The following is a 26,901-nucleotide window of genomic DNA, read 5'->3' on the forward strand; positions in this document are numbered from 1 at the left end:
ATGCACACATCACTGCTGAACTAGATTTGCATCTTTTATTCTGAGTTGATTGGGAAAGAGCTAACGGTGGTCACAGAATATTGATTGAAGTTTCTGACTGCCGTCACAAAATATTGGCTGAATGATGATAAACTCTGCCTTGTTTTTACTAAAATAGGAAGCTTGGTGCTCTTGTAAGGAAAGAGGAATGACTTGATTCTGCATTTTAACTTTTGCATGTAAAACACCTTTATTTTAATTCCAAGGCCAGAAATGGGTTTATCATCCTGTCAATTTATCTTTGTTGCCACAAAATTAAATATGTTGCTATATTAGTCTCTTGTGCTATTGGTGGAACATGGGTCATTCAACATGGATGGAAATTTGTTAAAGATTGAGTAATCCCATTTCTTATTGTTACCCCGACTCATGTTTCTGCTCAAAACAGAGTTACAAATGGTAGTGGTTGAAATCTTTCCCTATGAAATGGGACAACCCTCTAAGAGCCTGATGCGTCTATGCTGGCGTTTACGCTTTAGTCTGTGGTGGCGGCGGGTATACAAAAATGAGGAAGTGCCATCTGTAGTCCGAGCAACATCCCAAGAGCCAGTGAAGTTTAACCTAGTTCATATACACATACTACATAGATTGTTATGATAAGGGCAGGTTGAAAATAGTCAAAGTATCCCTTTCAGATATTTCAATATGAACCAAAGTGGTGGGCCGACATTTCTATGCTGCTGGCGTGGCAAAAAATGAAGGGTCCTCTGGGTTAGTAGCGATAGTTACATGTACTGCAATTTGGCTCAGTATGGTCCACTTTGAAAACAGTGCACTGCACCGTTCAGGGAGCCATTATTATCCTAAGTAATGTTTGTTACAATTATGCTATTACTGATTCAAGAGGAAAAGTCAGCATTTTTTCCGACAAAGAAAATTACTCATATCACTGCCCTCTGTAGCAGCATTCAGCCAGTGTGCCAGACAAAACAACCGTAGGATACCAATGAAGAAGCTGTGAAAAAGAGACCAGAGAGATTGAAGCACACCTCCAGATCCTTCTGTGCCTCCTCTTCAGCGTGGTGGGGTGATGACAGGAAAGATAAAAGGGGAAAACAGAGGGATGGGGGGATATGGCCTGGCAGCTGGGCTCTTTGTTGCCATGTCTCTCTCAGAAAGATAAAAGCTGGTTGTTTATAGGTCCTGTCTGTGAGCCCAGCCTTTTACTGAGTGAGGGGAGACCACACTAACCCAGACATGAGGCACAGGTCCAAATGGGGCTTTAAACAAATTAGGTCCCGCTCCCCGACATGGTCAGGGCCTGCCAGGACTACTTCTAAATTTAAAAGTTGAAGTATTGACAGTAGTTGCTGTTATTTTTCATTGTTTTACAAAGTAAAACAAGTTAATGTCTTGAGGAGAATGAATGTCCTCTCTTTCATGTCACTGAAATAGAATAATTTCCTTTTTTTGTTTAACATGCCAGACTGCAGTTTTACTGGCTCTGTTTTGTAGAGCTGGACTGGATCGACAAGGTCATATATTACGATATTGACTCAAGATCTCAGTGTCAATAATGTGGGGTATTTGGGGTTTGATGAATGCCACTTCCATGTGATATTTAATCAAAATTAGCGGATGGTGGCATCATTGAGAAAAGTTCAGAGTGTAGATTCACATCACTGCAGTGCAACCTCAAAGTAATAAAAAAAAGAAAACATTTAAGCTGCATGTACGTCAGTGTGTAACCAGAGTACAGACAGTGAGAGACTTAAGTCAGAGCAGGTGTGTCCATGAACCCTGAGGCTGATGCTCCACCACAAGTGAACCTAGTCTTTGATGTTGTAAACTATCAAAAACTCCATCATGCATCGCCTTCAACTACATCCTTTAACTCAGACACCCACGAGCAACTCTGTATGTGACAAAACAAAGCAAATACTTAGTCCTTGTATTCATCTATTAACTTGAATATCTAGTGTGTAGGATTTCGAAAAATATATTGGCAGAAATAAAATTGATAAGAATTTATATACATATATTTTTTTGTGTATACCAAATCACCTGAAATAAGAATTGTTGCGTTTTCGTTACCGTAGAGTGAACCGTTTATATCTACATAGCAAGCGGTCCTTGTTTGCGGAGATCACCATGTTACACCGCAATATCTACAGTAGCCCATAATGGACAAACTAAACACTGACTCTAGAGAGGAGTATTTGCATTTTCATGCCAGCCACTGTTGTTAACAGCTCCTCTATGAGAACAGCGGCGGAAAATACAGATTCGTTTTTACATGATACAGCTTTATTCAGTGTCTTTATCAGTTTAAAGCACCTGCTCCATTTGTTTTGTAGAAGAGGAACACTTGTTCAGACTTTGTAAATGTTTTAATATGGTGGAGTATGAATGATGAATGAGTTAATGGAGAATGGAAAAAGTGGTCTTTGGATGTGTTTTGTTTGAAAGCAATGGAAAAAAATATTCACAATTTGATCCACATAGACTTCTGTTTCACTGACTGTGTGAAGACTTTTAACAATGTGACTTTATTTTGACCAGTGTATATTCGCAATTGAAAAATAAACATATGTTGACAGGGCTTGCCCTAAACTTTCGTGGGCCCTAAGCTGATTTGGTCCAGAGGCCTCCCTCATAGTCGCATTTTCACAGCTGAATGATGAAGCATATTTTGGTGTTAGTCTGATTGAAAAGGGCTGAATCTCACCTCTCTTAATGCACAAGAAGTCCGAATGAAGGTTATAGAAAAAGGAATATCATACACAAAGAAACCATTTGTTGATTGATAATGAAGTCTCGCAGATTTTTTCCGCATGACGCACACGACTTTTCGCAAAAATAAACAGTAAAAAAACTATTTATTTGTAAGTATATTAACTCTGTCCCAACTTTTACTACAGTTTCAATGTCTTTAACTGTCACAGATTCCTCACAGAGGAAATAAAAATATATCTGTTTTACTCAAGCTTTTTTGTTTATGTTTTAAAATAAAAGCCCTCTGACAACATTTCTGACGACAGAATCCCTTCAGTTGTTGAAACAAGACATATTACTGTGAAACATTTGCAGGATCGTGTTGTTGACAATGCAGTAACTTGTACAGCTGTCATAAATAAGTGGAGTATGCGCTATTAATTGTGGAAGTACAGTAGTAATTACAATGGCGAGCTCTGCAGCAGTGCTGCAAAAACAGACGCTGCCAATGTGAACACACACATTGCTCACGCATATGCAGTGTTGCCGGGCGCAACCTCCAGGGCACATGATGTACACTGCATGCAAAACATTGTCAATACAGCCTCTCCAGTATGAAGTTAATAGAAAGATGACGGTCGGTGTTTTTGAGGGTACTTAAAATAACACCATTGGGATTTCTAAATGCCCTGGTATACCATACCGTGACACCGCACATGCCTAATGTATAATGTAATTATGACAATGCCGAGCTTCGTTATGAAGCACTCCAAATACGACAGCCTCAACTTCAAGAAAACTTGAATATGTCTGCTTTCATAAAGTAATAAGGCACACACAAGAACAACCTTGTGCTGTGTGCGTTGCAGAGTTTGAACTCAAGGATGATGAAGTTTGGGGCTGACAGGCCGCTGACTCCTCCATTGCTCTCTATCTCTGCACAATCAAAGACAGTCAGTCTCCAGAGAGCCGTCACTCTCAAACTAAAGGGGCCACACTGGCATGGTACACGCTGCCTACAGCCACCTGAGACCACCCCCCTATTGAGTGGCTGACAACTTGTAACATTAGCCATTGTGTTGCAGCAGGCCATCCATCATGCCTCGCACCCTACAGTGGCACTGGTGGTGTCGGGCCCAGAGGCAGGACCCATGGAGGGCGTTGAGAACACTCTGTAACTCTGGATGACATCCACCAAACAGTAATTGGACTCAGCCGAACTTGTAATACCTCAGGGAACGTAGGTTGTTTTTGCAGCGCACCCCAACTTCCATCCATTAATTCCGCTCAGTTTATATTTAGCATTATGCAGCCTTGTCAGCCACATTTTTAATCTCCATGGTCGAGTGCGGTTTGGTGGCAGAGCGTCGCTGCATCAGTGGAAGCGACTGGGTAATAATAGTGACAGCAGCGCTAACTGACAGACACGGGGTGTGTAGTTTCAACTCTGTAATTACAACCGTGTGTGTACCCATCCCTTACTGTATCCACATCACAGAGATGTCTCTTTCTTATTATCCCCCACTGCCATCAGCGGGGGGGGTCTTTGCAGTACAGTGGTCCGCTCCCTCTGAGAAGATAAGCCGGTAATTACTACATATGGTGTTAAATCACTTTATTTACTCACAGCACCTAGTTTGACCAAATGGTATTACAGGTCTGCTGCTGGACGTTGCAAATTGGATTTAAACTCCTCAGTAGGCCTGTAACAGCATGTAAACATGAAAAGTGAAAGCCGCTGTCTAACCTCTGTAAATGGACTAGAAATTAGGTGGTGTTTGTTTCCTGGGCGAGGAGAGAAAGGATGTGATTATCTCAGTCCCAGAGAAACTCAGGTGTTTTTGTTCTAAAGCATCTCATTGTGCTGAGGACAAGCAGAGCTACAGGATCCTACTCAAGCAGGAGGCACTGTTACTGCACTTAACCATTACTTAAGCATCGGTAAGCTTATTGTGTTGAAAACTACTCAAGCAGCACTGTTGTTGTTTTGAAGACAGTCACGTATGGACACTGTGAAAGTCATTTCCTGATAGGAATCATTTCAAAATCAACACATCTCATCCTCATCCAAGCTCTCTCCAGTTAAGTGACACTCGAGCAGTCATCGTGACATTCCAGTAAGACATTTTCTTCAGATATGGCCTTATGAGAAAAAAAGATGTTCAAAGTAAACTAAGTGGATCCCCAGACTGCCACAACAACACTGCCACACAACTGGACACTTAAATGTCTGCTATGCAGGAATTGCTCCAGGCAACTCCAGATCCACTTGGCTTTCTCCTCCTTGCTTCGCTTGCTTTTTTGTGTGTGTGTTTTTTTTAAGTGCTGTGTCTGCAGTTGTTGAGTCTGGTTAGGTTAAATTTAGGTAAATAATTATGGATGGGCATCATCCCATTATATACTTAATGTCATGCGATGAAGTGATGTGACCACGTGAGGTTATGTTGTTATGTAACTTAAAATAACTTTTGGTTTTGTGTTTCAAAACTTGTGTTTCCATACACTCATCCTGGCCTTCTTCAAAATATTCTTGTCTTGCTGTCTTATGTTGTGACAGCAGTGGGATTAAGGGCCTGATTAGGTTTAGGCCAGTGGTTTCCAACCTTTTACCTTAAGCAATACGTTATCTATCATTGCTTAACAATCAAAGTACAGAACAAGTGATAAACTGCACAACTAATCCAAATCAGGAAGGCCATAACTGCTGGAGGTTTGTGTAAAACGAGCTATTTTGATGAAATTGGAGATTATTTCCTGTGAATATTGTTTTCTTTTTCTTTTTAGGGACTTTTTCATACGATTTTCTGTCTTATATATATTTTTACTTGAAAAATAGTCCAAACTTTTAAAATAGCAGTTTCATGGTTAAGGTTTGGGAAAGTTGAAGGTTTAGTTAAAACTGATCTTGTAAATCTGGGGTTATCATCCAGACACAACTAGCTGTCGTTTTTTTCCACATGACCCGACCTTTTTCTTCTGTTCTGCATAAGAAAAAAGACAGCGTGGGTAATAGAGGAATTATAATGCATAAATTTTTCATTGAAGTACAACCAGTAGATGAGAACAGCCTGGTTTAATCCATACACAAACAGACATGTAAAAATGACAAATTGTGCTGGAAGTAGTCAGGCAAGCTGTGTCTTTCAGCTTCCAGTCTTGCTAAGCTGAGCAAGCTGGCTAGCTCCATACTTATCGCACAGACATGTGGTATCAATCCACCCATGTCGGCAAGAAATCTAATAAACGTATTTCCCAAAATGTTGCATGAATTAGGGCTGAAATTAATAAAAACATCTCCACTAGTCTGGGCAGACATCACACAGTGTTCATGTTGACAGACAGAATACCGAGTGCCATTTTTCTTTTGGCCTTCGAATGAACTGTCAGGGGACGGAGGACGCCTCGCCTTCTACATTCACAAGCTACATATTTCACTGCCCACCCCACGCACACACTCGCCGAGGCAGACCAGAAGAAAGAGACAGAGAGTGAGAGGAAGCGGGAGACAGAGCTGACTGTACAATAAACTCAGATAAGCCATTGTAAACTAAACCTGGTGGGTGTGTGACAGGGCCAAGGCAGAGGCTTTGTTACATGTGTGTCGATTATCTTTTGATATTTGTCCAGCTTATCCTGCGTCGGACACACACAGCGATTGGTCATTCAGTCTGATGTAACTCCATTTTCCATTATCTGCGTCTTACCCTGTCTCTGTCATTTCTTCCATCCCTGCACCTATCAGTCCTGCAGAGCTTCTGTCCTTCAGCCAGGGAGGTGGGAGCTGATGAGACTGGTAATGGGACAAAAGTTCATTTTCTTTAGCTCTCTGGGTGCACTTTTTGCCATTTTTAGCTCCAGAGATGGAAGTGATGGTCCACCACTTGATCCAGACTGAAATATCTCAAAAACTATGAAATGGTTTGATATAAAACTTTGTGCGGACAATCACTGGTTTCCAGAGGCTGAATCAGAAAGATGTTGGTAATCCTCTGACCTTTCCTTTAGCGCCACCACAAGACTGACATTTGTGGTTCAGAGTGAAATGTCATGATACTGTGCAATTTGGAGCAGCTGTCCTCTTTAAACACTCTCATCAGACTCATTGTGCTTTATTTAGTAAATGTTAGTATGGGAAAAAATGTACAAAAACTGATGATTTTGAACACACTTTTTGCATACTGGGTCAGGGAGAATAAAGACTCACATCTTTACTTTATCCAAAACAAACTATGATCTCATGAAATCTCACCTTTTTGCTTTCTATACTTTGTAATACTTCCATGCAACTGCTATGCTTTTCCTTTTCTTCTTTTTCTCCTTGTGTTATCATTTGTGAAAAACCACACATTTATATATTTTTACATCTCCATACTTCATCTTTTATTCTAACTAAATGATCACAACTCAAGACTTAGTAAAAAAGTAAATTAAAAACAACATGAAAAGAAGATAAAAAAGACAGAAAGAAATGCAGAAAGAGAAAGAAAATTTGGTGGGTGTAAGGGGGGATTCGTGGGGGGGGGGGGTCAACTTTTTTTAAAACTTTTTTTTAATGGCGTAAATGGGATAGAGCGGTTACAGAGGCACCAGTGTACTTACAGATCAAGTTAAGCACAGATTAAACAGCTTCTCCGTATATTTTTATTATTTATTGTAACAATGTCAGATGCTTACATTAAATGTGTCCAAAGTCTCAAATAATGAGGTTATTTTCATATGGTCATCTACTCCAGCTACATGCTAGCATCAGGGGAACCTGTAAAGTGGTTGCCAGTTTTACTAATTTCTCCCGAATATTAAATCATATTCCTGCAGGAACATGTCTGTTTGTGAAAATTTTGTTTGAAATTTTGCTTAAATCAGTCCCTCCAGGATGTTGCAGGCTTTTTTTTTTTAGATTGTTGCAGCATAAAGTGCGAGATTTCACAGCAGCTTTTCTTTTAAAAAAAATCCAATGCATTTTGTAATGTTTTGAAGTTTTTTTACAACGATATTGTGGGAGCAAATAACAATTGCAAATAACAATTGCAAACATAGTTGCGATTTTTAATTGAAAATTGAAAGCAACTTGTTCTAGTGACATGAAAACTAACCTGTCTTGAAATTTTGACTTATACCACTCTAACGTGACCACTAACCCTGCATGTTTAATTTAACTCACCTACACTGTTTCCGCACGCGCAGCTGATTTGAATGACACAGCAGTCGTCATGCTGATTTGTCTTACAGGTTTTAGCCATTGTTTGGGTGTGTTTTGGGGTAGAAAAGTATTTCTCAGTCATTGACATTGTACATGGTTCAAAACATTTTACCGCTTTCATGCAGAACATCAGGGACTTGTCTTGCACATTCTTTAGTTATCATTTTTGTCTGTAAATGTGAGATGTCCGTTACACACACACCAGAAACAAGGAAGTGAGTTTGGTGAAGTTATGCACTTAGAAACTCACAGGAAACTATGATGATTTGCAGAAAAGTTGCAGTGGTTATAGAAAAATGCAAGGCTGTGCAGAATTCATGGCGACTGGTTGAAATTGCCGTAATTGTCATGATTGAAACATAGCAACATCCTAAAGGGGCTCTTGGTGATCTTTTGTGGTAGAAATTGCCACGATACTTCATTACAGTCATTCCCTTGCTGCAATGACAGTGCAGAGACGCAGAGGTGCAGAGCTGGAAGATTCGGAGGAACCATAAATGCTGACCAGTCAGAGCAGACTGGGCTTTTTAGGGCGGTGGGCTTAAAGAGAAATGAAAGCATGTAAACATGTTTCAGCAGAAATTTACAATTCAAGTATGAGTCAGAAAATGAGCATAATAGGTAATTTTTAACACATTAATATTCCTGAAAAACATTTGAACCTGTCTGATATATATAACCAAACACCTTTATTCTGAAATCACCCTTGTCCAATTATTAAATTTATTTAACTGCAACTGCTAAACATGAAAAATACTATTTTTTTTGTCTGGCAGTGCCAGACGCTGCCAGCGTGGATATACACTCTCTTTCCCTGAAGTTAACATATAACCTAAGACAAATGATAGTACACTTTGTCACTCCTAGAAGGCACATGAAGAACATCTGGTCATTTGATTTGGCAGGCGGAGTTTATGTTTGGTTATATACTGTATGTCAGATATATATGAGGCCTGCTGCACAGCAAGGTCGCAGCACATACAAAGAGACATTTTAGGACACTAGAAGATAAATTTAAAGCCCTTTGCACTATCAGCCGACTTCAAACAGACTATCTACGGCTAATGGAGATGGTGATTACCAACAAAGCAACGGATAGTTCCCAAACTGGAATCTCTGGGGACGGCTGCTGAGACTTATAAGGATATGGAGTCTCTCTCTCCCTCTCTCTTGCCTGTGCTATTTCAGAATCAAAGTGCTCATCGTTCATCTATTATTCAATCTGTTTCACTCCACTGTTTCTCTTTCTGTTTGCACATATACACCATTTAGCCTTAGCCCACTTGGTGGAGCTGTATTTATTTTTGGAGTCTTCATTTTCTCCCCGCCGGAGAAGTCCTTCTGTCACTGTGTGGCCCTTTAATGTCCTGTCTCTGAGAACAGACCTTTGCACATAAGACACATGCTGTTGTATTGTACATTTGTATGTGTTTACGTCTTTAGGGTTGCAACTAATGATTAATTTAATTTGTAATGAATTAATCCTTTGTATTTTTTATATATATATATATATATTTTCATCATTTAATCAAAGAAACATCAAAAAATTGTCAGGAATGACTGGTGTAATTTTTCAGAGGCCAAGATGATTGAAAGACTAACACTTTAAGAAGTGCATTCCCCAAAGGATCATTCTCATATCAATTATCCACCCTCTGTTACATTTAATTTGTCAAGAAAACTGTTTTTTCTCGCATGCTCCATGATGAGCCAAAAATCCAAAAACAGAGAAAATTGCTACTGAATTAGTTTAACAGGTCTGTGTTTTACACTAGCAAAACTATATCAAAACATCCATTAACAAACTCAACATCTTGTGCAGTATAATCCAAAGCTCTATTTATCCTGTTGTATGCTCAGTACTTCCCCAAACCTTGTATTTTACTATTTAAGACTGAACTGAAAGTACGTTATCTGTGCTCTCTTCAAAGACAGACTCCACTGACAAAAACATCATTTGACCTCACTGAACATGTGAGCTGCTGGTCTACTGCTGCCTCGATCAGTTAGTTTGTGTTACTGCGAGATTTTAGTGTTTTAAAAGGTTAGTTCACAAACAAACAAGTGATCGAGGCAGCAGTAGACCAGCGTGAGAATTAATTTTTAATGCACAAGTTTTGCGAGAGTTTGTAAACAGATGTTTTGATATAGTTTTGATGTTATTAAACATGGACACACTTTAATTCATCAAAAACTTTCTCTGTATTTAGTTTCTTTGTTCACCACCATTATATATTGAAATACAAATAGTATGAAGTTTTCCTATAATTTAAAATGGTTAAACAAATTTTCTTAGACATTTTGGAGCTACATAGATTCAACAGGACACTCAGGAGGCTAACATATTTATCTGACAGAAGCCATTAAAGAAAAACATGTTTACAAAGTGATGACACATGCACTAATAGACTGCTAATGCACCTCTATAAGTTATAAGAGAGGATATAGTTGATTGCCCTGCTAAGTGCAGACTGTTACCTCCATGTAGCCTGCTACAAATTTATAAAAGGAAAGTGTGCTTGTGCGCGCATGTGTGTGTATGTGTGTGTGTGTGTGTGTGTGTGTATATACTGGGAGCCATGATAGAAACATTTTTTTGTGTCCTTGAAGCCAGGCTCTAAGAGGTTTTCAGGAGGCTGATTTTAACTTCATTTTTCCATGGACAGAAGCTCTGCTTTAATAATACAGTTTCATTACAAAGGATACCAGTTCCCTTAGTAGACTGATTTAAATTTAACAAAAAAAAAAAAAAAGAAACAAAACAAAACTGGGCTTCAATCCCTGCTTTTTACCTTGAATTAATTGGCATCAGCAGTGTGTTCTGGTCGAGGCCACCACAGTCACCACTCAGACCTAATGAAAGAAAAAAGGCAAACAAAGGTAGCCGGTGGACAAAAGTATCAGATCAATGAGGCTTGTTGGGGTTGCTCAATCACTCCTCTCTTTTGTGACAAAGGGAGTTTGGGCATAAAGCTACAGTGGAGAAAGACATAGCCACTATTTACATTTAGGAAAGCTTACTAAGGGTTGATCAGATGTTCTCAAAGTGATCTGACAACATGACTAATGCCCCATGATGTTTTTGTAACTCACGACCCGAGGTTCAGCCCTTCATGAACACAGGCAGCCGGGTGGCCGCTGCCTGGCTGTCACCGCCTGTAGTACATTCCTACTCACACAGCTCTGAAAGGGCATATTTAATGACCTCTCATTATCATTCCTCTCTGAGGAAATAATTTCCAAACTGTCTCTACTTTACTGATTAGGCCTCGAAGGATTCCCCTGATGTCGTTTCCACTTCCTCCCTCTTCCTTTCTAATGCAACTCCGTCCCTGGAGTTCTCATTTGTATAAGTGCTATTCCAACGACCCCGCTGTCCCCAAAGCTTTTCTTCTGGTTCCCTTCTCTCTGCCAACACTCTCTCTCAAAACATCTGTATTTATGTAACACGGATGTCTTTAACTGTTTGCTTATCTCCCTTCTCTCTCTCTCTCTCTCCGCAGAATGACACCTGGTCAGAGCTCTACTCGTTTGCCGTATTCAAGGCAATGAGCCACATGCTGTGCATCGGTTATGGCCGGCAAGCCCCGGAGAGTCTATCTGATATCTGGCTCACCATGCTGAGTATGATTGTAGGAGCTACTTGCTATGCTGTTTTCATTGGCCATGCGACAGCTCTCATCCAGTCCCTGGACTCCTCTAGACGGCAGTATCAGGAAAAGGTGAGGAGCTTCATTAAATCACCTCTGGTCCATGTTTTCAACACTTTTTCTGTTTCTATTACCACCCAGTCCTCCCCTTAAAGTAAAAGTTTGACATCATGGGAAATATTTGCATCCTTGCTGAGAGCTAGATGAGAAACTTTGTAAAACTCTCACGTCTGTCCATTAAATATGAAGCTACCATCACCAGCCGGCTAACCTAGCTTAGCATGAAGACTGGAAATCCACCTGACAACACTTCTAAAACTCTTTAATTACCATGTTATACCTACCCACCAACGTGTATGTACTGAACCATATCTGTGACAGGACCAGTGACATGCATGGTAATTGAATGTTCCCAAACAAATCCATACAGTATTAGATTTAGTTGCAAGAAACAATTTATTACATGTTTAACAAAGCTGCATCAAGGAGAGAGGCTCAGCAAAACAAGGCCTCAGGTTTATTGTTAATGATTAACAACAATAAGCCCACAAACATCATAAATAGCCTAGTTAAGAGCTGATATATAGCTACAGCCTCACATTACTGAACATATCGAAGAATTTTACACATTTGAAATTTATGAAAAGACGATTACTGGTGTCAGGTCATTTCTGCCTTCAGTTTGAGTGTCTGTCAGGGCAAAAAAATTGTTTCAACCATGTCTGGCTACCACAGACTAAAAATAATCAATGAAGCCATTATCAACCACTGTTTTTTGGAGTCCTGTGTGGATTTTTGGAGCAAGAAGTGATCATATTTGGATGAGAGGATGGAGCTGCAGAGGAGCGAGCGGTGGATTTGCATTTGAACCGCCAGTGCTTAAGTGATGTAAGGTTGCTGGCAGCTGGTATAGTAAGTCACTTTTGCTTTGACAAGTCAATATCGCGTTGAGCAACAGTTTTATGATCTGTAAAGCCGGGAGTGGCTCCATTTTTTTCTGGTATGAGCTGTTGTTTTGGTTTTGTGTTGTCTGTTGTTTGCACAGCTAACAGGTGTTCAAAAATCTCGGTTGCTGCACTGGTTATTTTGGACCAATCATCATACACTTGCATCACTCAAGGTTCCTCTTTTGCTAAAAGGACACCCACTCTAAAATAAGTAGGGATGTCTCAATCTGATCTCAAAGATCCATGTCAGGTCCAATCAGTGCATTTTTTAAATGATGGGGATCAGCCATATTGAGTTATATTGAGCTGATCATCTCTTCCATTTCACTGTGTTCTCTGCAATCAGTGTTTAACCGCAGGTGGAGGACAGACAGTGGTCTGTCCCACTCATGACGCCACTGCAAGTGCAACAAAATCTCAGCAAGCAAAGAGCCAATAAGAGTTATTTATTAATGTTGTTGCGTAAAAAAAAAATGTACAGACAACAAAAACAAACATCCAATGTTCATTTAGGCAACAAAGGCTTCACCAAAGTGACGTACACTGGAGAGTAACCTACTCTCTTTTAAACGTATGTACTTGAAGTGCACTGCACAGCTGTAAATACAAGTATCGGAATTGGGACTTGTATCAGCTGATACTCGATATAAAATGACTTGGATCAAAATCAGGGGCAAAAGTCTTTATTGGGATGTCCATAGAAATTGTAGCTAACAAAATCGCTCAGTGGTGTAAGAACTATGATTGTTTAGTGCAGACACAAATAAAATGGAGTGTTCTTCGAATTGAAGCTCCTCCGGTCCAAAAATTCCTTATATGAAGGTAGCCTGTCAATCAAAGTGACTACGTCCTTTACTTTGCGTAACTTTAAGCAAAAATAAAATGTAAATGGACAAGCTATAAAAAAATTCACCCTCAAATAGCCAAAGAGACTAAGACTTTTCTTTGTACCAGGCAGTAAACATGTTTATTTCTGCTGTAAAGTTGGGCATTTTAACTCAGTGTCTATGGGGATTGACTATGCTCTGGAGCCAGCCTCAAGTGGCCGTTGGAGGAACTACTGTTTTTGGCTCCTCCATGTTGGTTTCATTCTTCAGCCCTGGATGTTTCCACTTGGTGGCTGCACATTGTGAGCTCTGCACTGATTAACCCTCTGGTTTATCAGTGCGATTGAAGAACTTCCTCAGTGGTCCATTTTAAAAATTCTCTTAGTTGATCAAAACAATGGCACTGCTCATTTTTTTTTCTCTTTCTCCTCCTGTCTCTTTGTTGGCTGCAGCTGATTTTAAATTGTTGAATATTTGCTCCTGATTATACTGTAGCCTCACCCATGAATTTATTTATAATGCAGAATTTGATTACCATAAATAAAAAAAAATGTTCTAGCTGTATTGTGGTGCAACAGCATCAGGTTGCACCTCTTTTCTGTAGGAAATAAAGGTAATCACACGTTATCAGATACTCATACTGTCAATAGGTGATATTTTTCTTTGCCTATCAGACATCTTTTGAAACCAGGATGGGGATCAGAGCTGAACAGTGCTGCAGCAGTGGCCTGTAGTGGTAACGGTGCAGCCTCTCTGTTTCCAAGCAGAGTCTCGCTGGCTGGGGAGCAGGGGGAGTGTTGCTGCCTTTCAGCAGCCAATCAGAGGCTGCGGGTGTGTTCGGCCAGGTAGAGCCACGTCGCCAGGGGCTGGGCGTCTGTGTGTGCGTGTTTGGGAGGGGGCTGATGTGGGAGAGAGAGAATGAGACATAGAGAAAGAAAGAGTGTGTGTGTGTGTGTGTGTGTGTGTGTGTGTGAGAGTGATATGATGTCCCCTTGGGCAGCAGTAGAATTGATGAGGCAGCAGACCTGTGTGTCCTGCCAATGTCATCCTGAAGGTGACGTAAGCAACCATGGCCGCCTCCCTCTCCCTCTCCTCCTGATCACTCACTCATTGGCTCTCACTCCACCTGCACTCTGTATCGTCTGTTATGCACCTTTAACTAGCCCTCTTTACATCCCTTCTTTTCTTACCCTGCGCCTTTTACGTGGCTCCACCTGATTTTCTGCTTTGTCTCCCATCTCCCTGTTATCTTTATCTTTCTCCTCCTGATCTGAATCTCTCTCTCTTTCTTTCTCTCCTCCTCTCTATCCTCTCTGGTGGTGTGTCCTTGAGAGGTGCAGTGCTACTGCTAACTGTCTGCTACAGGGAGCAAGGCGAGGGAGGGGGAGGGGAAACCTGTGGGAGACGGTAGGGCCTTGTTGTTGACATAAGTCCTGGTGCACTGCAAGATATTTGAACACTGTTTCAAGCATTTACAGTGCTTTGTCTGCTTTTTTGTCTGGCTAGCATTGTGTTGAAGTCCCCAAAGGCTTTTTTCAGCCATGTGGCTGGACGCTTGGGTATAAATCATTTCCAATAAATGCTTTAGAAGACAGCAACTCAGCAAGTTGAGTGCTTACTGTTGCTCTTGTCTTTACTGTATGTCTTGGATGATCAGTGTTAAAAGGCTGCAGAGAAATCTTTTGTGTTATAGCTGTAAGGAATCGTTTCTTCCACAGTGGTGGTCACATAAATGAGCAACCTGTCCAAGGAAAAGACCATTACTCTGCCTCCTGTTCCTGTTGCTGATGGTTTTTAAAGCAACAGTTCACCCCAAAATCAAAAATACATATTTTTCCACTTTTCCACTGTAGTGCTATTTATCAAGTTAGATTTTCTTGGCATGAGTTGACAAGTGTTTGAGATATCAGCCATAGAGATGTCTGCCTTCTTTCCACTACAATGGAACTAGATGCTACTTGTGGGGATTAAAGGGACAAAAATGAATTTAAAAAACTCAACAGCAATGTGTCTTTCCAGAAATCATGACACGGTTACTCAAGATAATCAACAGATTTTGTTGTGAGCAGTTTCATGTACTTTCTATCTACAAATGTGTCACTGCAGAGAAGGAAGCATATATCTACTCCTCGCTCACAGACTACCTCCGAGCTGGCTAAAATTACAGCTCTGTCTAGCAGGATGACATTAATATTTACATTTCACGTGGTCAAAAGCCTCTTCTCCATGAGGAGATGCACACTTCCTTCTGTGCCGTGATACAATTGGTGGGTGTAGTTTGGTCGAAAGAAAATAGTTCCCACATGAAGCCGCTCATAACAAGGTCTGTGGAATATCTTAAGTAAACTGGTCATGATTTCTGGATAGAGACGTTGCTGTTGAGTTTTTTCAAATGTATTTATTTTAGTGCTTTGAGCACCAAAAGTCGAGAACCATCTAGTTCCATTGTGTTGGAGAAAAGGCAGACATCTCTGTGGCTGATAACTCCAACAATCAGCAACTCACACATAACAGTCTAGAGTGATTCATAGCACTACAGGTGAGAGGAAAATTTTAATTTTTGATTTTGGGGTGAACTGTCTCTTTAAGTTTTTACTTCACTTTTAAATATACAGTTAAATTTGCACTACAAGCAGTAGTGTCTTATGTATTTAAGAGCTGTGATGAGTTGTATAAGTGTGTATAATCCTCAAACAGCCTGTATTTTTACTCAGGATATTCAAGGATAAATTGAGAAGTAAGTAGTAAATGTAGTAAACTACATGTTTTCAAATAGGAAATGTGCTCATAATGCTGTGTGGTCTGTGCATCCATATTTAGACATTTTTTAATGCATCATCACCCCATCTCAGAATATATGTTGGTTTTTTTTGGGGTTTTTTTTGCTGAGGGCAGTAAAGTGCCCTTCCCCAGAACCCTTTTTCTGACCAGTTGTCAGATTTTCATTTTCCTGCTGCTACGTTTTTTTCCCTGCTGCTCTGTGAGGATTAATATTTGAGCTGAAGACGTTTTTATTTGAGAAAAAAAATGCATATAGTGCCAGCCATGCCAGTAAAGCTGATGCCGATGCTGCTGGGCGAATTTGCCACGCCTCCGGATAGGACTGTGAGTGACATTTTTATCATTTGGAGAGTGTTAGCAAAACAAGTCTGCTGGCAGTCTGTTACAGCCCCAGTGAGGCTCGAGCCAGCATTGTGTGGAGGTTTCCATTTCAGCCCGGCCGTAATGTCAGACTCACAATGCACGCTGGTTGAATTTAGGGAGAATTTGGCTTGGTGGCTTTGGTGCAGAGACCTATGAGTTATTTATACATAGTAACAGTGCACACTGACACAGCAGAGGGACACAGACCTAGAAAGAAGCCGTCTCACTTGTGCCACTTTTAATGCACCTTTTAAAACAATGCAAATTCAGCATGTGTCTCTGGTGATTACAGTTCTCGTAAACTTGCAGAGTTCATGTTAATTGATATCTGACCGACCGGTAGACAATTTTTTTGGTGCATTATATTATGTGGTCCTGACTGTGATTCTGACATTACACTGTTTTATGTAATCTGGTGTGAGGTCACTGGAAAATGCAGCGTAAAAGGCCTTTCACACTCCACAGTGCACCCACACAGGTGTTTTCACTTATTTTGCCAGACTGTCTCATGCTGCATTCAAGCACTGCCGCCATCATTAAATAACATGCACAACCTCCCATTAGTCTGACCTGAGTGTTCATATAGTAAATCAAGAAGGTTAGTTATGCTACTCTCCTGGTGTTATGTATTTGATAAGTGAAATCAGGTACAAAGAAACTGTGAGTAGCTCCTTTTAAATCAGGTGAATCTATTATATTTGTGACAATATTGGATTTTATTTTGGTACAATACCGAGGGGTGGTGGTTTTGCAGACAGTTTTGTTAGCAGTTTGCTGACACTTGTGCAGTTCTTTTCACCAAACGGGACATATTGTCACTATCAGAAACTTAACAAAATAGGTCCAACTCAGAGGCTGAAGTTTGTGGTTTTTTGGAGTCTGCTATTTGAAATTATGATCAAACAAAATTATCTGAATGCAGCATGAGGCCTGTATGGGCATGTAGCACTGTGCTTCATTGACGCATGTGTTAGTTTTGTTGACCCTGTTTAGGCGCGGAGAGGATGCATCTTTAATTCTTATTGCTTCATGAGGTTTGGTCTAATAAGCCAGAATAAGTTAAAAGACCAGGGTCTTTAACAGTTTATATATCTGAGTGTTTATTTTTATTTAAAAAGGGACAATGCACATTAATTGACATAAGCACTTGAGTCCATCATGTCAGTGTGCCAAAGGGGTACGTTCAAACATGAGCGAATTCAGGCGAGTAACTATCGGATGCATCCGATGCGAATATGCAAATTTGCTTTGTCACCGGAAGCGAATGTGTTAAATCGCCCGTTCGCTCACACTGAATGGCAGTGAACAAGAGGCGAATATTCACCAGAGCGAATATTCTGCTCCTTATACATTTTGTGGGAAGGGATGTCACACATACGCTTGCAGTTGTAAACAGACCCGCCTCCTTCACTTTGCTCTGAGTTCAGTCTGGTTGACAGTGGGGCAAACATCCCACCATTTTGAAAGAGATTTCAGAAATAAATATCGCAGCCTGAACATTGGCCCTCAGCTTCTGTCACTGATGCAAAAGGCACTCTGCCTTGTCTATATGAGACACATCAGGCTGTCAACTAACTCCAGTGTAATCCCATCCCTGCAATAGCAAGAGCCGAAATACAAGTAGGGCAGGATGGTGAATGAGTCAAACACATGCATGACTTTCACCCAGGAGACCGGTGTTTGTGTGTTGCACACGAGACATGAACAGTTTTTTCACTACATAATGTGTTCATTTTATAATTTTTTTTATATAGCAGACAGACACATATGCATGAGATACAATACATTTCTCATAGATAAAAGAGAGAAAGAAAATCACACAAACAAAAGTAAAACAAATTAAAACACAAACCAGTCCATAGATCCAGACACTCCCCACCCCAATTTGATCCTCATGGGAGACAGAATAAAGAATAAAGTCAGTCTTTCATATAATCTATTACATGTCATCATACATTTGTCCTTTCACCAAAAATATGCAACAAAAATGGCAGAAGAAAAACAAAAAGAAGCAAAAATAGCATTAGACAGAGATTTCTTTCTTATTTTTTCATTTTCCCCCCATTTCTGTTCCCTTCCTTCCTTCCCCTTTACCCTCCTTCTCCCTTCTTCTTCCTCTTTTTTTTCAAGAATTATTTTTTCCATATGCAATATTTCATAAAATAGTTGTTTATTTTTATAATGATATCAGGTAATTTTCCAGTGACGCCCATGTTTTACGGTATTCTGCCATAACGTGTTAATTGATGTACTTAATGCGCCAACATTGTCACATGACATAATTGTCAATTGAAATATTCATTAAGTTACTATCACAAATGTAGTTGTTTTAACCAAAACCATGATTGTTTTTCTAAACCTAACAAAGAAGCTTTGTTACCTAAACCTACATGAAGACTTGAAGATGTAGGTTTTGTATTTAAGTCATTTAGTACGTTTACATGCACAAATTAGTGTGGTTGCACCCTTATTCCGAAAAATACAATATTCCTACTAAGCTGTTTACATTTCTCATGAAAATGGACTCCAGTTTACATGTCGTTTATCTCGTAGAACAGCTGGAGCCGCTTGTCATGTTGCTTCTTTGCATGAAATTAGGATTTCTTTCACAGTTTACTAACAGTGGTGGACATGTTGGACGCTCTCCTTCCTCCACCTTCTGGAAAAGGTCAGCGCTGCAGTATTTGTGCACATCTAATAACCTTTTGATATTCAAGTCTTTCATAAAGCTTAAAACAGGTGTGTTTCTCCTTCCGACCAGAAATGTGGGATTTTCTTTTCTCCTCTCTATACCAAAGCTTTGCAAACTGTTGGTGAGTTGCTTTGTGTACAACATCCATGACAACTCACAGCACTGACTGTAAACAGACACAGGCCACATGTTGCAAACTGTGGTGAAAACCCCAGCTGAGATGCATATTCCGAATTGGCTGTATACATGCCCAAATAATGCTCCTAAAACCTGAATAATACTGACATATCCCACGTCTTCACCGGAAAATGCTAAATTCGGAAAACAGTCAGACAGTCTGAGTTGGAATATTTAACTTTTAAAAATATATTTTTGGGGCTTTTTCAATGCCTTTATTTGATAGGACAGATATAGCGTGAAAGTGGGAGAGAGAGAAGGGATGACATGCAGCAAAGGGCTGAAGCCGGACTCAAACCCACGGCCGCTGCAGCAAGGACACAGCTTCTAGACATGGGGTTCCTGCTCTACCAACTGAGCCACCAAGTACCCCAGGAATATTTAACTTTAATATGCTGTTTATATGACCATATCAAATTCAGAAAGTTGTCATATTCGGAATTATAGGGGAATAGTGGTGTGCATGTGACTGTAGCCAGTGTAGCATGTAATGAACGGAAATTGACAGAGAAAAGGACACTTCTAAAACTGACACTAGAGAGATACCCCAAGGGTCATAGTTTGAAGCCTAGGGCCCCTGATCATGCTGCCATAGTTGACAAAATGGGTAAGAGAAGGTTTTCGCTTTTCCTACTTTGTTTATCAAAATGTCTTCTCTGGAAAAGTCCTATTGGCATATATATATATATATGCCAATAGGAATTTTCCAGAGAAGACATTTTGATAATGCATTTGAGATTAAAGCTCCCCTTTACATCACAGATTGTGCCTTTAAGTCATGCTGCAGACCGTAGACTAGTCATCTATCTCCACATCCACCTTTTGCATCAATAATCAGCTCTTAATGGCCTCGCAGGGGGTTTTACATTGAATCAGCTCTCCTCTCTTGTAGTCACAGAGACTAATCTCAGTCAGCAAGACAGAGAGCAGACATAAGTCTGAGCTCCCTGCCATGATGTGGCACAAGACAGGATGCAAGATTGTTTTCCACCTTCTCCCCCCTCCTCCTCCGCTCCCTCTTCGTGCCGCTGCCACCATCAACAACAGTCATCTGTCTTCTCTTAGCCAGGCTGCATGCCACTGATCGCTCCAATTATTCAGAGCCAGGCTGACTTTGCAAAGATAGTGGCCAAAGAGATTCCTACGCCAACGTCTACAACAAAAAAACAGTGTCCCTTTAGTCGTGCCAAATGATATTCAGTGCTCTAGTAAAAAGTGTGTCTGATGAACAAACCCTTATCAGCCTCCTTTGGTCGTCGCTCCCTTTGACTGAACTGTACGATTTTCAGTGTTTCCTCAGAAGCCTCATTTCATTTAATGAGACTTTGTACTGTGTGAGACCCCACAGTGTGTTGTTCCTCCCTGTGTACACATCTCTGAATTGAAGAAAGACAAGACGAGCTCTGACTTACCCGCTATCTGATTTTCTTCTCTTTGGTGAATGTGCTGCATAATATAATGAGGCGATTTAGCAGGGAATTAAGTGAATGAATTATACATCCACATGGCCGTTTGGGATGAACCCGAATTAGAATTTCCAAAGGAGGGATGAATGAGGAGAGGAGAGGAGAGGAGAGGAGAGGAGAGGAGAGGAGAGGAGAGGAGAAAGAAAGAGGAGATTAGAGGACAGAAGTGATGAGAAGAAATGGTAAAGAGAGGAGAGGAGATAAGAAAAGAAAAAATACAAAAGGGGAGAAGATAGAGAAAAGGAAAGAAGAGAGGAGGAGAGGAGAGAAGCAAGAAGGGAAGATAAGATATGGGAAAGAAGAGGAGAGAGGAGATAAGAGAGGAGAAAGGGGAGGAGAGGAAAGGAAAGGAGTTGAGAGGAAAGAAGAAGAGGGTAGGAAACAGATGAGTGAAAACAGGAGAGGGATTGGGAGAGGAGATGGGAAAGGAGAGAAGTATGGAAAGAAAATGAGTGGAGAGATGGGATAGGAGAGGAGTTAGGAAAGGTGAGAAGAGAGGAAAGGATAAGAGTGGAGGAGATAGGAGAGAAAAGAAGAATGGGGAGGAGAGCAAAGGAAAGAGGAGAGGAAGAGAGGAAAGAGGAGAAACGATATATAAAAAAGGGGGAAGGGGAGAGAAGAGAGTGAAAGGGAAGAGGAGAGGAGATAGGAGAGGAAAGAGGATAAGAGAGGAAAGAAGAGAGAAAAGAGAAAATGATAGAAGAGGAGAAATAAGATAAGAAAAAGAAAAATGTAAAGGAAACTAAACAAAAAGAGAGGAAAATAATCAAAAGCTCAGTTATATTGGGTCAGTTATTATAGGGGCTTTAATAATGGAAAATATTTAATCAGAGAAAAAACTCTCCAGAAATTTTAATATGAATAACAAATCACAAAACGTAGAGTTCCCAAAAGCTGCAGTTTAGATGACAAAATGTCAGTGAAGCGTTTTGCTGCCGCACACACTGTCATCAAAGTGACACAGAAAATGGATGTCATTTTCACTCTCATTTGGGTGTTTGTCAGTCCCCTGTGGGCGCTGCGACGCACCGGCCAAGCGCCCGCTCGCTCTCCTCGGTGACACAGGAGAGATTTCAGGTTGGCCTGGTGGCGATCGATACATCGCACTGTGTCATGGCTCTCAAAGTCACGCCATTAAATGCCACCGTCTAAGTTCAATCAGATAGGCTTTTGCTGCCTCATTCATTCAGACTTTAGTCGAGTCACAATCTGAGCACAGCTGCTCGGGCGCTGCGTCTCCACGGGGGGAGAGTGAGGTTTTCCCTCGCTGCCAGACCGCCCCGCACCTACACTTTGTTCACAATCAGCACTTCTAATCCATGAAAGGCTCACCAGCTGCAGTGTTAGCTCGGACACGTCGGGTAAAGAGTTGTGACACGGGGTCATTTCTCCAGGCCGCTCTCCATCTGCAGATGTCAGGATGCAGAGTCACTCATGCAGGTGAGACTTTGTGTTGTGTAACTCCATCAGAGGAGCTGTGCAGCTGCCCCCCCCCCCCCACCCCAAGCTCAGGAGACTCTACCTCACATACAGGCTGAATAATTCAAATGTTGCATGTTTGGTTTATTTATGTTTATGTTATGTGGCAGAAGGAGGAATCGTGGGTGACGGTATCAGTCAGAAACATGCATTGGTTTTTCTGGGCAGAGTGACAATACTCTTCATGCCTCGCAACGTGGGGTCATTTTATATCAACATCCCCTGTGCAGAAACAGTCTGTGGTAGCATTAAGCCTACAGTCCAGGAAGTATTTGTTTTGGTTCTGTAATCTAGCACGGTGGATTTGGGACAATTAGGTTTTAAGATTTTACCACCTACTGTTCCCCATGTGAGAGGCAAGCATAAGAAGTTTTACAGACTGCTAGTATTATGACAACTTTTTGTGGATTAAACTCTTGGCTTTTCGGTTACACACAGCTGAGGCAATGCTCGCTGTGTGAGGCTTTACAGCACAGTGGTGCCTTGAACTAAATGGTCACCATGACAAATCTATTTATTTATTTTTATTTGCACAATAAAACCACAACAAAAATGCAACAGCTGATTGAAACAGATTTTGCAGTTGAGATAAAAAAAACACATAAAGGCATAAAGGGTTATAAAGATGTCTCACCTAAATATACAATGCAAACAGCAAGGAAGACAAAACACAAAAGAAAAATATCAGATTTTAAAAACTGTTGTCTCTATCAGTCACTTGTACCCCGTTTCCACTAAAATTAGTGCATATATGTTTTTTTAAAATATGACTACAAAACTACCAGTTGTGAATGCTTTTTGTTACCTTTCCAATTACATTAAAAAGCCAGATGTTAGCTGGTGTTAGTGGGTTTTTTGTGAAGTGGAAAAGGGACATGACACACAATAATATGGAAAAATAGGGTCTAGGTTGAACAATACTAAAGTTACCCTTTAAAATACCTGTCAACCTTAGAAGCACAAAAGCATTTCAATTGGCAGTTCAATACAGTATTTATTCCAAATTCATTTTGTCCAAATTCATCACAAGGCTCTAATGATCAAAAACAGTCTATTTGTTTTGATTAAGGCAGGTGGCTTTAACTGCGGTGTTTTGTGTGTGTTCACATCTATAACGGATGAGCAATGTTGGACTTGCAGCCCATTATAGTCCCCCAATTTTAAGGTAAAACACTAGGACAATATTCCCACTCAAACCTCAGTCTAGCCGAGTACATGTTTCTTTTGCTGAAGCCCAGACTGAACCTAAAAATGCCTAAAATAAGCAAGAACTGAGGAGTACAGACCTGGCAGAGCATCAGCAGGAGCATGCCAAGTGTCTGCTGAAGGCTTCGGGTCATAGAGTCCAACCAGCCACTGACAGCAAAAGATTTGCACCCAAATATGAAATACAAAGATTTTATTCAAGTGAACTTACCATCTCTCTCCGAAAATGGAATGACTATGTATAAAAATAAAAAAAACACCACAAATCCTTCACAGTTCATCTGATGTGGAGACAGTCACAATGAAAGCTGAGTCAGCACTTTAACCTTGACATATTCTTTAATATCAAATCAATGCAACACGATTTTACACTTTCTGACTGCACTGCAAATACAGTAAGTCATCTCTATTCAGGATTAAGTAGAACATTACCTAAATGTTTATAAAATATAGTTGCCAATTGTTTTTTCTTTGTCAGTCAGCTAATTAATTAATCAACTAATTATTTCAGCTGTACTTTAAATGTTAGGTATTTTTAATTTAACACAAAACATGATATTTTATAAAGTCTCATGCTTTTTATATAAAAATCATAATTTGTAAAGTAGCTAGTAACTAAAGCTTTCAGATAATGTATTGAAGTAAAAAGTACAGTATTTCCCTCTGAAATGTAGTGGAGTAGAAGTATAATGTGACATGAAAAGAACAGATTCAAGTAAAGTCTAGTAGCCTAAGTAGCCTACAGTACTTGAGAAAATGTACATGGTTGCGTTCCCCCACCACACACTAGTCACATGAAATGGTTCAGGTCTGTTTAGTTTGATGTTTCGGGTGCAAAGACAAAATAGCGTTATAGTAGGGTGCTTTTGAGCTTTGCGTTTGCGTGCTGCTGTCAGGAAAATGAGGATTTCATCGCCCTGTACTGCAGGATTCTTCCTGTGTACACAAGTATTCTGTTATATACAACCAGAAATCTTTGTTTGCCAAATATGTCTCTCTTTTGGAAACAGGGAGCCAGTCTGTCTGTCTCACAGTACAAACAATTTCCAATAAAGCCATTTATCTGATGTTGTTGAGGATCCAGAGCTTTTAGTGTGTGTGAGCAGGTGGACCTGGTTGTTTTGCTCGGGGCCTCAGGGAGGACATATGATGTAATATCACCAGAGGTGAACCTGGGACCTGCCAGTTGTGGGTCTGCTCTCAAGCAAACCTGCTGAAGACATTTTCAGGGGATGTCACTTGATGCCATCTGACAGTTTTTTTGTGCCGTTCATCCACCGCACAGTTTTAGGACCGATGGGGTAGAGGCTGTTTGGACGATGACTTCCTCGGTCCCTGAAAGTTGTGAGTACACACACAGCACGTGCCCGCCCGCCTGCCCGCTGAGCTGTCACTGCCTCTCAAACTTGTGTTTTGGACAGCTTTATAGGTGCAGGGTGGAGCTGTTATGAGGCTTTCCATTTGTGCTTGGTTGAAGTGCACATGGTCTGACAGCAAAGTACGAGGAGAAATCTCCTTCTGTCAACAGTTTACTGTCTGTTCTGTTCACCGCCACGTCCATCACTCCCTACTCTGCTACCCCGCCGCAGTTTTTGGGCTCTCAGTGGTCACTTTGGATGGATTGTGATTAGCATATCTCAACAACAGGAGCTGATTGTTTGTGTTGTTGCCGTGTTGGACCCTTTACTTTCTATTGATCTGGCATTGATTCACTTCTAGGCAGCATTGATCAGAGGGTGAGTGTGTTCATTTCGGCTGACAGCTGAAGGGTATGTGTGTGCTAGCACTGTTTTGTGTGGTTGTTTGTGTTGTGTTTGTTGACTCACTTTAAGAAATATGTGTAAAAGCATCATCCTCAGAGAGATTTCTTATGTATTCACATTGATGAGCTGCATCCCCTTTAAACCCTGTAGTTTCCATTCTCTAAGTCTGATCTGAATTATTTTCTCTCCTGTGTTTTTGATTTCTGAACAGGTAATAAAGATTAGCCTGCTAGCTAGAGATTAAAATAGAAACATATTGTTCATGCCAATCACACTGCTAAAACCTAGGTTCAGTAGACTGCATGACTAACATTATTTTACTATAATGTTAGTCATGGTAATAGGGATATTTCATCCTTTGACAAAGTTGTTTTTTAGGCCCCCACGAAGGACACTGAGCTTTGAAGCCAACTTAACATAGTGACCAAACAACTGTATAACTTCCAAGTCCATCATGTTATGCAATTGGGCCAAAAAACTACTAGACTTTACTCGACTTACTTTTAGAAAGAGGGGTCTGTAAATCAGCGGATAGATTTTGTGAAGCATTGGTACTTCCACGTAATGAATCATCCCGCTATGAGTTTTGATCATTTGGTCCGATACCATTTCAGAAATCTGACATGATTTCATTTTATACCCAGTCAAGTTAGTGTGTCTGTTCTATGTGCCAAATGATGCAAAAAAAATCATGGTAATTTTACTCCGGGGAAGGATGGGCCCCCGCCTCTAATGCTGTTTCCTCTTCTCTTTCTCATCCATGATCAGAATAGCTAATGGAGGATTAGCACTTATTAATAATATAACATAATTTCTGAGCACAGAATATATGTACCTTGTGTTTTCAGTGGATGGAGACATTTAAACTCACCTGGAAGAAGACATGAATGTTTTTAGTCATTTTAGAACATCTGGTAGTGTTTCACTGCACCCTCTTGTGGCCAAAATGTGTAACAACAAACACAAAAATTGTCATCTAACTTTTTTTTTTCTCACTAACTGCTTTTACAGATAACAAAAAATAGCTCAGAAAAATTATTCAGCCAAAACTTTTTTCCCTAACTGTTTTTGCACATGACAAAAAACTGCTAAGAAAAATGGTACAATCTTGTCTTTTCTCACCTAACAAAACTTTTCCTTCCCACCTGTTTCACAGATGGAAAAAAATGCATCAAGGAACTCAGAAAGATCATCCTGACAACCCCCTTTGTTCACCTGATCTAAGTCGAACAGAAGAGAAAACTGTTAAGATCAGCCTTAAAAAAAGGCATCAACAGAATTATTTTCCTGCCTCTCTGAGCTTCTGTAGTATTGCTTTATAGCAATAGGTGTTTATACTGCAATATGTCATTCACCGAAAAATAAAATAGAAAAACCTCTGAGGAAATTGCAATGCAATTCAACAGCACCATGAACTACAGCCTCCAAAATGGCCATATATTTGAATCAGGCACCTCTCTAAAACACTTCCAATATAAACTGAACATTATAACCTTCATGAAGGAAAGATTTACTGACAAGCTGATGCATTAGACTGCCAACTGAGTGTAAGTATGAGTGTAGTTCTAAAAACAAATGTGTAAGTGCTTTCTAAATGTCACACTCAATAACATATTTTGCTGTGCTTTTGAATTGGATACAAGCAAACATATCCAA

The 26,901-nt window shown here is 40.3% G+C and overlaps 1 protein-coding gene across 1 annotated transcript in view; it reads left to right on the forward strand.

The window, feature by feature from the left end:
- LOC121951614 (potassium/sodium hyperpolarization-activated cyclic nucleotide-gated channel 2-like) overlaps nt 1-26,901 on the forward strand; it is a 43,502-nt gene that overhangs the window by 10,962 nt on the left and 5,639 nt on the right. Inside the window, exon 4 of the mRNA XM_042498001.1 lies at nt 11,398-11,616. Coding sequence (XP_042353935.1) covers nt 11,398-11,616 — 219 coding nt within the window. The remainder of the gene's footprint in view (nt 1-11,397; nt 11,617-26,901) is intronic.

Source organism: Plectropomus leopardus, chromosome 12 (genome assembly GCF_008729295.1).
Source record: "Plectropomus leopardus isolate mb chromosome 12, YSFRI_Pleo_2.0, whole genome shotgun sequence".
Lineage (NCBI taxonomy): Eukaryota > Metazoa > Chordata > Actinopteri > Perciformes > Serranidae > Plectropomus > Plectropomus leopardus.